This window comes from Mus pahari, chromosome 13 (assembly GCF_900095145.1).
Source record: "Mus pahari chromosome 13, PAHARI_EIJ_v1.1, whole genome shotgun sequence".
NCBI classification, from domain to species: Eukaryota; Metazoa; Chordata; class Mammalia; order Rodentia; family Muridae; genus Mus; species Mus pahari.
Genome location: NC_034602.1, coordinates 26,069,027 through 26,082,453, shown reverse-complemented (window position 1 = coordinate 26,082,453; position 13,427 = coordinate 26,069,027). Strand labels below are relative to the sequence as shown.

Genomic DNA, 13,427 nt, shown 5'->3' with positions numbered 1-13,427 from the left:
AAAAAAAAAAAAAGAGTGCCAGGATTACGATAGGATTTAGGAACTAGCATTGGGGCCCTTCTTGCCAAAGGTGGGTACAACGTTGACAGAACAAGAGTTGAACCACATTCACCACTTAGCCTGGCCTGTCTTCTCCTGTTTGGCCACCTTGGGAGTATGATCTCTCACACAGCACAAGCCAGAGAACCAGGAACCATATGACCAGGTACTTCTAAAGTAGTCAGGGGCTCTACACTTACCTAGGGTGGCATCATCCTCCAGCATCGAGCCTGCCACAAACATGACTTCATCTTCAGGGACAATACCGAGCCACATGAACTTTGATTTCCTGGCCAGTCACTTTGAGGGTGTGTAGAGGGTGTATAGTTCCTGGGCACAGACAATGAGCTGCATGTTGGTGACTAACCCTCCAACACTACTGTTTCAAAGATGGAATCAATAAAAGAGTATAGACACCAGGCAGTGGTGGCACATGCCTTTAATCCCAGCACTTGGGAGGCAGAGGCAGTCGGATTTCTAAGTTCAAGGCCAGCCTGGTCTATAGAGTGAGTTCCAGGACAGCCAGGGCTACACAGAGAAACTGGTTGCTTGCTCCACTTCTTGACCTATGATTAATTTTATTTAATCCTATTTATAATATTCAAGCAAAAAGCTCTTGGATTAAAGGTGTGTGCTAAGGCTTAGCCATACCACAACTAAAAAAAACAAAAACAAACAAAAAAACAACATTTTTTCCAGTAAATAACCCCATCACAAAGCTCACAGTGTGATCAAATATCCTGCAACAGTGAAGAAATGGCTCAGCAGTTAAGAACACTTGTTCTTCCAGAGGACCCAAGTTCAGTTCCCAGTACCCACTTGGTGGCTCAAAATCCATCTGTAATTCCAGTTCCAGGGGATCTGCTACTCTCCTCGAGGGTACCAGGCACACATGTGGTGCACACACATAATAAACATGTCATGTAGGGGTGGAAGAGTTGGCTCAGCAGGTACACTGTTATTGCAGAGGACTCACAAGCACTTCCCAGCACACACATGCTGACTCCATCTGTAACTCCAGTTCCAGATGAGTCACCTTCTGACCTCTGAGGGCACCAGGCATGTACATACAAACACACAAGGCATACAAACATACATATATTTAAAAAAAATAAAATAAGGGCTGGTGAAATGGCTCATCGGGTAAGAGCACCCGACTGCTCTTCCGAAGGTCCTGAGTTCAAATCCCAGCAACCACATGGTGGCTCACAACCATGCTCAACGAGATTTGACTCCCTCTTCTGGAGTGTCTGAAGACAGCTACAGTGTACTTACATACAATAAATAAATACATCTTTAAAAAAAAAAATAAAAAGCCGGGCGTGGTGGCGCATGCCTTTAATCCCAGCACTTGGGAGGCAAAGGCAGGCGGATTTCTGAGTTCGAGGCCAGCCTGGTCTACAGAGTGAGTTCCAGGACAGCCAGGGCTACACAGAGAAACCCTGTCTCGAAAAACCAAAAAAAAAAAAAGAAAAAAGAAAAAAGAAAAAAGAAAGAAAGGACATGTGTGTTCCACAGCTCCATAGCCATCCCTGACTGAACCTCCCATTCCCAAGAATGAGTATACGGGACCTTATTAAGGGTTTCCTGGCCCTTAAGTGATGAATGAGTCAGAGAACAGCTGTTGCTACCTGACCAATTTATAAATTTGTGAGCAAAATACTGATACTGGCTTAATCCTCTGGTTTGGGGTATGACTTGTTTGGTTTTTGTTTTTTAGTGGCCGCTAGGGATCTGAGGACCCTGTACATACTAAGCTTGTACTCTTACCACTGAGCTATATCTCCAGTCCCTATTTTTTACTTTTTATTTTTAATTTTTCAAGATTTATTTTATGCGCATTAGTGATTTACCTAAGTGGAGGTAGTGTGTGACATGCATGTCTATTGTCTTCCAAGGCCAGAAGGTTCTCCCGGAACTGTAGTTGTTCCATGTGGAATCATGTAGATGCTTGGAATCAAACCTGGGTCCTCAGTGAGAGCAACCTGTGCTCTTAACTGTTGGGCCATTTCTACCAGCCCTGTCTCTCATTTTTTTGGGTGGGGGGACATAATCTCACTATGTAGCCCATGCTATCCTGGAGCTCAGGTATGCCTGTGTCCAGGAGTGGTAGTGCTATGTCCAGGCCCAGTGCATTTTTATGTTACCTCTAATTTTTCTATAAAACAGAAGAGTGGAACTTTGATCCTTTTCTGACTGATGAGACTGATGGGTAGTTAAATATACTCAGATTTCACTAAGTGACCCTGATAACTTCAAGAGAGTAATTTCCTGGGCTAGAAATTTTGCTCATTCAGTTTTCCAGAGTACTTGCTTAGCACAGATTAGTTGAGCTTGACTGCTACTACTTTTTTTGTTTTTTTGAGACAGGGTTTCTCTGTGCCTTGGCTGTCCTGGAACTCACTCTGTAGACCAGACTGGTCTTGAACTCAAAAATCCGCCTGCCTCTGCCTCCCGGGTACTGGGATTAAAGGCATGCACCACCAAGATGACTGCTACTACTGTATGACTTAGGTAGAGTCCTGGCAGCACCTGGGAGTGGATACCTTCTGTACTCTATAACCAAAGGATTGGTCCTATTTCTCTCAGCTTTAAGAATCTAGATCCCAAAGAAAATCTGTTGTTTTTGTTCTATGGTGCTAAAGATCAAGAAAGCACTCTTGTTCTTTTTTTTTTTTTCTTTTAAAGATTTATTATTTATATATTATATGTAAGTACACTGTAGCTGTCTTCAGACACTCCAGAAGAGGGCATCAGATCTTGTTACGGATGGTTATGAGCCACCATGTGGTTGCTGGGATTTGAACTCCGGACCCTCAGAAGAGCAGTCGGGTGCTCTTACCCACTGAGCCATCTCACCAGCCCCAGCACTCTTATTCTTGAGCTACACCTCCAACCTAGAAAACATGGCTATTAAGAAAATAAAAGCGGGCTGGAGAGACGGCTCAGCAGTTAAGAGTGCCAACTGCTTTTCTGAAGGTGGTGAGTTCAAATCCCAGCAACATTATGGCTCACAACCATTCTTAATGAGATCTGATGCCCTCTTCTGGGGTGTCAGTGAGCAGGCTGGAGTAAGATCTGGAGAGTTGGCTCAGTGGTTAAGAGCAATGACTGCTCTTCCAAGAGGTCGAGTTCAAATCCACAACCACCAGGTGGCTTATAACCATCTGTAATGAGGGTGGATGCCTTCTGGTAGGTCTGAAAACAGCTACAGTGTACTTACATATAATAAATAAATCTTTAAAAAAAGAAAAGCAATCAGTGTGGATTCCCTATGATGTGTCTTTGCATATTAAATACTTTCAAGAAACTTTATACATATTATATAAGGCTCTGCCCCCTCCCATTGCTAAATTTAATCTTCAGTGCTGCTATTTCCATTTCCTAAACTAAGCTAAAGATAAATATATTTCCTAACTCTACACAGCCTATATAACAATGGAGAATCAGGCCTAAGTGCAAATGTTTCTATGTCTGTTGTCTGTATTTTTTAGGCACACGCCTGTAATCCCCAGCACTTTGTAAGCCAGCTAGGGTTACATAGTGAAAACCTGTTACAAAAGATAGCTTGTGAAAAAGACTTTATTAGTCATTACAAAAGGGAAAACAATTACTTTTGTTGCCAAAACTCACAGAAAGAAAGGGAAGTAGCTTTTCCAAGTAAAATAAACGATGTTCAATGCCCCGCTGGCTTCCAACTCCCGGTTTCAAGATCCGAAAAATAAAGATCAAGGGTTCAGGCCATCATGTTCAGCCTCGCTGTTCTTTACAGGAAACAAAACAAAAAAACTATCTCCCTCCATGACAAAGTAGTATTAATTCTGGGCAGTTCCACCGTGCAGAAACAGCTTGGCATACTCCTACAGACCTGTTCACAAGTGACCTTCCCAGAGCGGCAGTTCTTGGATTATTCACTTATATCCGTATCTGTATCCTCCACCAACTTGTTTCGGCACTCGGGCAAAGGCCAGGCTTTCTCATTTCCCTCAGATACTTAACTCTTCCAGATTATTCATTGAAAGCTACTCTAATTAGTCAATTCCCTTCACGTGGGATCACAAATAATTGTGACAAACTTGCTTATCAATGCACCATCTCTTATGACTAATGCCCTTCAGAATAACTTCAGGGACAGTTTTAGCAGACAAAAAGGCGCGAAAAAAATCGGGCCGCTCAGAACTTTACCCTAGATCACACCAATAGGAAACAAACAGGTCACGACAAGGTTCTCCTAACTGACCCCTGCCTCAAAAGCACCAGCAGTGGCCCAGCCCGGTGGCCGCCAGCAACTGGACAACACAGACCCACCCAGACCACCCCGCTCGCGCCGGCGTGGCGCGGGTCCGGGACAACGCGCTGCTGGCTCCGCCCCTCATGACGCGTGGGAACGCGGCGCCCTTCCTTGAGTTGCCCACAGCGGCCGCCTGTGAGCCCGAGCGCCGGCTCCCACGGCTCCCGTCGCGATCGCCTTCCCGTAGCCGCCGTGCCCGTCTGGCTATTGTGGCCTCGCCATCCGGCCCACGCGGAACCCAACGCGGCGGACAGCGTCGCCCAGCGCGGCTTTTCTGCCAGGCACCGCCGCGGACACCCCAGGTCCTGCGAGCCGTGAGGGCTGGGCCTGGGCCCCCGCGGTGAGCGACGGGAGTTATTAGGGGGAGGGGGCGGAGAGCCGCGCCGGAGGGCCGGGCCGCGGTTACGGCGGCTGAGGAGAGCCAGCCCGAGCGGGTGGGGGGGGGGCGCAAGCGCAGGCCGCGGCCAGCGACGCCGGGCCTGGAGCGGGCGCGGGGGGACGCCCGGCGGCGGGCGCTCCCAGCGAGGGTACGGCAAGCGCGGGGCCCCGGCCTGCGTGCGAGGACGGCGCGCTGCCCCGGGAGCGCGGGCGGCTGGGCGCGCGCGGGGGGCGGCAGAGGCGCGAGGCGCGCGGGCGGCCGGCGGGCAGCAGGCGGGCCTGCGCCGGCTCTAGGCGGCCGACCTGTGGACTTGCTCCCTGCTCCCTGCGGCCCGCCTCCCTCCGTGAGTACCGTCCCTGCCCTTCTTCCGGAGGCGCTTCTAGCCTGGGGCCTGGGTGAGGGGCCAGGGGTTCGTGGGAGGAGTGGAGTTTCCCAGAGGAGGCCCGCACCGGCCCTCCGTCGCCGCGGACGTCCCTCACATGGCCACAGGTGTGGCCGGCTGAGAGAGGTGCGCTCCGGCCGGTTCCCCAGCCCCTCTCGCTCGGGTAATAAGTGGCAGCTGGTGCCATCCATTGACAAGTGACAGGCACTTTCCAGCAGCCCGACTTCCCGGATCGGCAGCCCAACCAGTCCTACCTCTACTCTACTCCGGGAAACTTAACCACCACCGCCGCCAGGTCGATTCTTGTAGGTGGCAGCGACTATTTTGGTTTCCCTTTGTATTAAAGATAATTAAAGCTTGTGCTCTGAGTTGGGCCCCTTCCCCTTCTGCTTTCCTTCGCCATGGGTACTCTGAATACTTCAGGTGGTTCTCTTTCCAATTTAGTTCGGGTTCATACCGTAGTTTTGGGATTTTTTTTTTTTAAAAAACTATTTTGAGTTTTTTTCATTTTTTTCCCCTCAAAGTTCCAGTTTCAGAACCTGCTAAGGCTTCGTAATATTTATCGTTCTGTTTGACAGTTTTGTGCCTAATTTTATTTTCCAGGTGCGAAAAAATTGTCCACCAAGAAGCCATGGAGAAAAGCTTGGATGAAACAGAAAATGTAGATGCTTTCCTTGAGCTGAAGAAACTGCCCTCCTCCAAATTGCCCCATCGCTATACGAAAGTAAGTTTTGTTTCACGTGAAGTAATAATGTGTAGCTATTTCATTCGAATTATTTAAAGTGGTAGTTTTGCTCTGACTCATTGGGGGACTAAATAAATTTTGTAAAACATCCGCATTTGGTCATTTTTAAGTGTGACTATTGGGTTTAAACTGTAGGTTTTAGGTGAAAGGCTGTTGTCTCAGACCCTGTATGAAATCTGTAGATAAGCGTTTGCACCCAGATGTTCTTTAACAGTTGGGTGATTGGGTGGCAGGGATCAGGTGAGGTTTCCAGCTCTGGGATGTTTCACAGGATCGGTGTCTTTTGTATGGATGGTTTCTTAGAAGTTCAAGTCCCTAGAAGAGGAGTCTGGATGGAGTAATTGGATTTTTAATCTTTTCCTTTTTTAAACTATTTATAAATTGGATATAACCTTACAAAAGTAAGAATTCAGTCATATTTCACTGCTGAAGATTGCATAGTGGTTACTTGTCATACAGTTTTTGGAAATCTGTTTTTATCGGTACCCTCTTGCTTCAGCCTCTGAGTGTGAATTTAGAGGTATATATAGCTGCTTTTAACCTGGTTGTCTTACTGTCTTCTCTGACTAGAAAGCATAGCAAGGTTTTATAGGTAGTCAAGATAATGCATCTGTGTCGTACAGGCTGCTGAGTGTTTCTCAACAGATTAACAAGCTGCAGAGAACGGTAACTTAGTTCTAGCTTTATAAAGAGTATATAAAATGCTCCTAAAGGGGAGAGTCTTGAACTGCTGGTGACAGGGATTATGCTTTAGTCGAGCCTATGTCCTTATTTCCTCCGTATGAACACGATCATGAACTTCAGCATGGCCTATTGCCCCTGGCCTGCTTGGACACTTACTAAAGCTAGGCCTTGTTTGTGTACTGCTGCCTTTGCTTTTCCCTAGTTGGTATAAAGTGTCAGGTGGTGTCAGGTAGCCATTTTCAGAACTAAAGAGAGAATGAATGGTTAAATAAATGCATGAATAAGTATGCCTTGGAGGGAATTTTTAAATATACCATGAATTCTTGATTCAGTGCTTTTCTGTCATGGTGTGTGTTCTTTTGTGCTAGGATGTTAGTTGTCAGGTCTCTCTGTGTAGCCCTAGCTGTTCTGGAATTCACTAATGTCCATTAGGCTGGCTTTAAATGCACAGAAATCCATCTGCCTCTCCTGCTTATTGCTGAGATGAACATTTGTCAGAAAGCTTTTGAACTATGTATTTAGGCTTTCTCTTCCAAATGTAGATGCTCTCATGCTTGAAAAGGACTCCACAACTTAAACTCATTGCCTAAAACGTTGACAGGTGAATCTGAATGTATCAGATGAAGGGAATGGCTTTAAACTACTTGCAAGCTTATTTGATTACAAATTTCCTAGCTCGTCCCTAGTTCTTGGCTTTTTTGAAGGATTCTCATGTAGCCCAACCTGACCTTAAACCTGAGGTGAAGCTGGCCTTGAGCTCTTTTTTTGTTTGTTTGTTTGTTTTTTGGTTTTTTGAGACAGTGTTTCTCTTTGTAGCCCTGGCTGTCCTGGAACTCAGAAATCTGTCTGCCTCTGCCTCTCAAGTGCTGGGTTTAAAGGCTTGGGCCATCATTGCCCGGTGGCCTTGAACTCTTAATCTTCCTGTATTCCAACCTACCAAGTGCTTTACAAGAGTAACACTTTACAAATGTGAAGCACTTGGTACTTGTACAGTGGTACAAGTGCCATCAACTCCAAGTACTTCTTGATAGGTGTCTGTGAGTTTGAGGACAACCTGGTCTGCAGAGTGAGTTCCAGGACAGCCAGGGCTACATAGTGAGGCCGGGGGGGGGGGGGCGGAGGGAGGAAAGTAAGCTTCAGAAAACAGTAAGATTTAAAGATTTAAATTCTAGGTAAAAGTTGGGAATTGGTTGATAAATTTACTATACAAAAATCATCTTTGACAATTTTATATGTACTGTTCATAAACTTAGTAACCTGTAACAGATGACACTTCAGTGATGTATTTAGCATAAAAATAAGAATGTCTGTTTTGAGGAAGGCATAGTTAGGATGTAAAAAGTCATTATCCATTATTTATTTATTTATTTATTTATTTTTTGATTTTTCGATACAGGGTTTCTCTGTGTAGCCCTGGCTGTCTGTAGACCAGGCTGGCCTCGAACTCAGAAATCCGCCTGCCTCTGCCTCCCAAGTGCTGGGATTAAAGGCATGGGCCACCATGCCCGGCTCATTATCCATTCTTAGTATGTCAGCTGTCCAGTACGTAGGTAACTGGACGTTCTTAGCTGGCTGGCAAGACCATAGGTACTGGGTTCTGACATTTCCTACCTTTCCAGTTCTAGCTCCCCTTGAAAAGTTGGGACTCAGGTTCTTTGACCCCCCCCCCCCATATGAGTGTTCTCCTACTTGCCCATCATGATAGGAAGTTTAGCTAGATAAGAAACCAGTCATTGCACACAGAAAGTTTTAGGAGGGACCTTTAATTCAAGAAAGGTTACTATAATAGGATGCTAGGCTTATGGGCAACCTGCCCAAGAATGTGGGAGTTTGCTGAGGGTTCCAGTGGTCCAGCTAGACAGGATCAAGTCTGGTAATTAGTTGCACAGCTTCATAAAGGGTGATACAGCTTGGGAGGAGAGGCTAAGGATTGTTGAGTGCCACTCATGGACAGGATTACTACTTTACCATTAACTTGTATGACCTTCAGTCTTAAACTTAGCCTCTCTTTCTCTCTCCCCCTCCCTCCTTTCTCTCCCTCTCCCTCCTTGCCCCCCTCTTTTGGAAACGGGTTCCTCTGTGTGGCCCTGGCTGTACTAGAACTTGCTCCATAGACCAGGCTGACCTCAAACTCTCTGCGATCCCATGCTGGGATAGAAGGCATGCATCCTGGCCACTAAGCTTCTCTTAATCTTAAAAATCTTAATCCTTTCCCTCTAAAGTGAAGACACTACTGCTGATCTTCTAGGAGCCTTTATGTGAATAAATGGGAAAGCTCAGGTCTAGTGTCTGGTACATATTTCTGCTAAGAACTATATGATTCATTAAACAGGCCTACTCAAAGATGGATCTCATTTTAATACCAGCTTTAGAATCAAGGCAAGTTAAACGCCTTCTTTTGCTGTTTTTGTCTGTCATGGAGCCTGTATGGCCTAATGCCTACTAGGGGTGCCCTCTTCCCGTAAGCTGTACTGTCCATCTCCAGTCTAACTCGGAAGCAGATTGCCCTAGAAGTAACTTGAATGTTGGGTTAGCTGGCTGGCAAGACCATAGGTATTGGCATTTCCTACCTTTCCAGTTCTAGCTCCCCTTGAAAAGTTGGGACTCAGAACCTGCTTACCGTTCTGTAGTTTTACATTGTTTTTTTTTTTTTAACAGTTATTTTGACTAAAAGGCAAGGTTTATTTTTATTGCATTGACCAGGTGCACAGAGGGGGAAATTTGAACAAAAGAAAACTAGGTGTTGTTGTTGTTTTTTTTCTTCTAGTAGCATTTTCAGTTTCCTATGCATTCTCCACTAGAGAAGTCTGTTAGATCAGCCACTGTTAGAGTGGGTGGGTATGGCTCAGTGGTGCTAACCATCTACCAAATTATTCTCAGCATCCCCTTTAGTAGCTGGCTACATTCATCAGTGACATTGGCCAATTGCTTGAAACAGGTGTTGTTACCCCATTGTTGTGTTTGTGTGTGTTGGCTGTCTATGTTGCACCTGTGTGAGTGTGTAGGTGGTGACACCCATGCGTGGTCTGCTGTCTGATTTACTGTCCTGAGGCACAGTCCTTCCTTGAATCAGAAGCTCGCCTGGCTGGCCAGTGAGCTCATGGGATCCATTGTTCTCCATCCCCATTCTGGGTATAGCCACATTCTGATTTTTGAATCCAGGGGATTCAAACTCAATTCCTTGGGTTTGTAGAGCAAGTACTCCTGTCTACTGAACTGTCTCCCCAGACCCCATTATTACCTATTTTTAAAGCTGTGTTATCTTTGAGGTCAGTTCCAGTGAAGTATCAGATCACTACTATAAGAAGCCTGATGGGCCCAGCCCAATATTGATGGCCACAGGGAAGGTAGGGACTGGAAGAGGAGATCAGAGATGGCCCTCCACCTAATGGCTATTGTTAGGACAAGGGTGTTCGTTAGGAAGATCATAGGTCACTTGTAGAGTGCTTAGAACTTAATGCACTAAAGTCTTGATTTTTAAAAAGGCAGACCAGGAAACCCTGTCTTGAAAGGAAAAAAAAAGCAAAACATCTTATTTATACTGAACTTCTTGCTGTTAAGAATCAAAATCAGCCGGGCATGGTGGCACGCGCCTTTAATCCCAGCACCTGGGAGGCAGAGGCAGGTGGATTTCTGAGTTCAAGGCCAGCCTGGTCTACAAAGCCAGGGCTATACAGAGAAACCCTGTCTCGGAAGAAAAAAAAAAAATCAGAATCAGGGGCTGGAGAGATGGCTCAGCAGTTAAGAACAATGACTGCTCATCTGAAGGTCCTGAGTTCAAATCCCAGCAACCACATGGTGGCTCACAACCATCTGTAGTGAAATCTAATGCCCTCTTCTGGTGTGTCTGAAGACAGCTACAGCGAACTTATATATAGTAAAATAAATCATAAAAAAAAAAAAAAAAAAAAAAGAAAGAAAGAAAAATTAAAAGAAAAAGATTCAAAATTAGTGCCAGTGTGTGGTGGCATATGCCTCTTTTTTTTTTTTTTTTAATATTTTTTTTTTTAAAGATTTATTTATTTATTATATTTAAGTACATTGTAGCTGTCTTCAGACACTCCAGAAGAGGGTGTCAGATCTTGTTACGGATGGTTGTGAGCCACCATGTGGTTGCTGGGATTTGAACTCTGGACCTTCTGAAGAGCAGTCGAGTGCTCTTACCAACTGAGCCATCTCACCAGCCCTAAATATCTTCTTTATGTATATGAGTACACTGTAGCTGTTTTCAGACACACCAGAAGTCAGATCTCATTACAGATGTTAGCCACCATGTGGTTGCTGGGATTTGAACTCAGGACCTTTAGAAGAACAGTTATTGCTTCTAACCGCTGAACCATCTCTCCAGCCCCACACATGCCTTTAATCCCAGTCCTTCAGAGTCAGAGGTTGGAAGATCTCTATGAGTTTGAGATCAGCCTGGTCTACATAATGAGTTCCAGATCTCACAGTGATATGTAATAGAGACCCTGACTCAATAGAAAGAATCAAATTCATTTTACAAAGAGTCATCTTTTGTCCCCTTCTGCATTATCACATGTGTGGTTTTGGTGTCAGGATGCTAATGCTGCTTCCCTGTGGGGTTCTTAGAGAAATATTTGGATGAGGAGCTTAGCCATTGTTGCTTTAGGTTTCTATCCAGACTTATTCATGGTCTCCTTTTCCACTGATTACTAGAGTGTGTGTCAGTTTCTCCCAGATTGATTGTTTTGGGAAGCTTGACAAGATTTTTAAGGGAGCTTGACACAGCTTCCCTAGGTGTGTGTGTGTGTGTGTGTGTGTGGTTTGGACAGTTAATTAGTAGCTTGTTTCTGCCTGGTCAAGTTTTAGCAACCTGTGCAAATAGTGAAAAGTCAAGGACTAAATCCTCTCATATGTATGGGATGATTTCAGAGGTTTGGTCCACAGTCTGTAAGGTCAACAGAAGAGTGTTCTCACATTCTGATGAAATGCTCTGGAGGCGTAAGCATTCCCAGCTACAGTTGGCATCTTCAGTCAAAATCAGAAGTTTTCTTTGAAAATACCCAGAAAGGGCTTCTTTTCACGGAATAGGTGATGTTAAAGCTTAATGAAATTGCCAACTATGTAGTTTTAATCCCAATATCCAGGAGGCAGAAGCAGGTGGATCTCTTTGGGTTTTTTGTTTTGTTTTGTTTTTTAAAGATTTATTTATTTATTATATGTACGTACACTATAGCTGTCTTCAGACACTCCAGAAAGAGGGAGTCAGATCTTGTTACAGATGGTTATGAGCCACCATGTGGTTGCTGGGATTTGAACTCCGGACCTTTGGAAGAGAAGTCGGGTGCTCTTGCCCACTGAGCCATCTCACCAGCCTGAACTCTTTGTTTTTTTGAGACAGGGTTTCTCTGTATAGCCCTGGCTGTCCTGGAACTCACTTTGTAGACCAGGCTGGCCTCGAACTCAGAAATCCACCTGCCTCTGCTTCCCGAGTGCTGGGATTAAAGGCATGCACCACCACGCCCAGCTTCAGGTGGCTTTCTTGAGTTCAAGACTAGACCTACAATACAAAGTGAGACCTTGCCTTAGAGAAAGGAAGAGTAAACTGTTAACCTAGCCAATAGTCTTTTATGTGCCTCGGGACATTGCTTGAATGGAGTACATTTCAGCTCTCTAAATCCAACAAGAAGCCTTCTGCCCACCTAAATGTCCAGGTAGATTTTGGGCCTCATTTTGAGCAACATATTTAAAGCCTTAACTTCTCTTTCTTTTCATTTTTGGATTTTTGTTTTTGTGAGGCAGTCTTTCTATGTAGGCTAAGCTGGCTTGAACTCACAGACATAGTGTTAGGATCAGAAACGTGTAACAGTGCCCAGCTACATTCCTTTATCTTTCTTTCATGGTATTAAGGATGAAAGCCCAAGGCTTTACTCATGCAGGAGTTCTGTTACTCCCCAAGCCCAAGAACAGTAATTATTCAGTTTTGTTTGTTTCAAGACAGTTTTTCTATATAGCCCTGCTACCCTGGAACTTCCCGTGTAGACCATGCTGGCCTCTGTCTCACAAGTGCTGAAATTAAACATGGGTACCTCCATTGCCCTACTCTTGTTTGTTTTTCTGACAGTTTCATAGTGTAACCCTGGCTCATATAGAGCTAGCTGTTTAAAACAGACTGGTCTCAAACACTCAGATATCCTCTTGCCTCTGCTCTTAGTGTTAGGATTAAAGTTGTGTACCACCAAGGCCCAGCACTAACTCTTAACCTCTGAGGTCCATCAGAGTTGTTTGGAAAGTGAACACTACTCACAAGATTTGGATGGGTATCATACCTTGAGGTCACAAAACTAGCCATTTCTCAAGATGAGATGTTTGTGGTTATAACCCCAGGATTATGTGTGTGTCTGTAAGTGTGTGATCTCAGATGTGATCTGCCTTATTTGTCTGTCCTGTACCTAATGGAGTTTATCAGGCTGGCAGGCCAGCCAGGGAGCTCCAGGAATCTCTCTTAATTACGCCCGACACTTCTTTTCCTTTTCCTTTTCCTTTTCCTCTTTTCTTTTCTTTTCTTTTCTTTTCTTTTCTTTTCTTTTCTTTTCGTTTCGTTTCGTTTCTTTTCTTTTCTTTTCTTTTCTTCCTTTCCTTTTTCTTTTAAATTTTTATGTATGAATGTTCTGTGTGCATGTATGATACATGCCAGAAGAGGGCATTGGATCCCATTACAGATGGTTATGAGCCACCAGGTGGTTGCTGGGAATTGAACTCAGGACCTGGAAGACCAGCAGTACTCAAAAGCACTGAGCCACCTCTCCAGCCTCTTTTTTTTTTTTTTTTTTTTTTAAAAAAAAAAGCATGTAGATTTTGGGTTTCCTGCTTAGAAGGCAAAGACTTTACCAACTGAGCTATTTTGACAGCCCCTAACTGGTTGGTGGTTGTTGGTGTGTTTTTT

The 13,427-nt window shown here is 44.8% G+C and overlaps 1 protein-coding gene and 1 pseudogene across 3 annotated transcripts in view; one reads left to right on the top strand and one right to left on the bottom strand.

The window, feature by feature from the left end:
* Nucleotides 1-36: 36 nt before the first annotated feature.
* Nucleotides 37-393, bottom strand: LOC110330957 (annotated as a pseudogene).
* A 4,577-nt stretch (nt 394-4,970) lies between these two features.
* Eif4enif1 (eukaryotic translation initiation factor 4E nuclear import factor 1) overlaps nt 4,971-13,427 on the top strand; it is a 43,134-nt gene continuing 34,677 nt past the window's right edge. For 2 of the 3 annotated variants that reach the window (XM_029545173.1, XM_029545171.1), the window contains exons 1-2: nt 4,971-5,052; nt 5,695-5,815. In XM_029545173.1, coding sequence (XP_029401033.1) covers nt 5,723-5,815 — 93 coding nt within the window. In that variant the 5' untranslated portion in view covers nt 4,971-5,052; nt 5,695-5,722. Of the gene's footprint in view, nt 5,053-5,125; nt 5,218-5,694; nt 5,816-13,427 lie in introns of those variants that run through there. The other variant, XM_029545172.1, reaches the window with a different exon arrangement.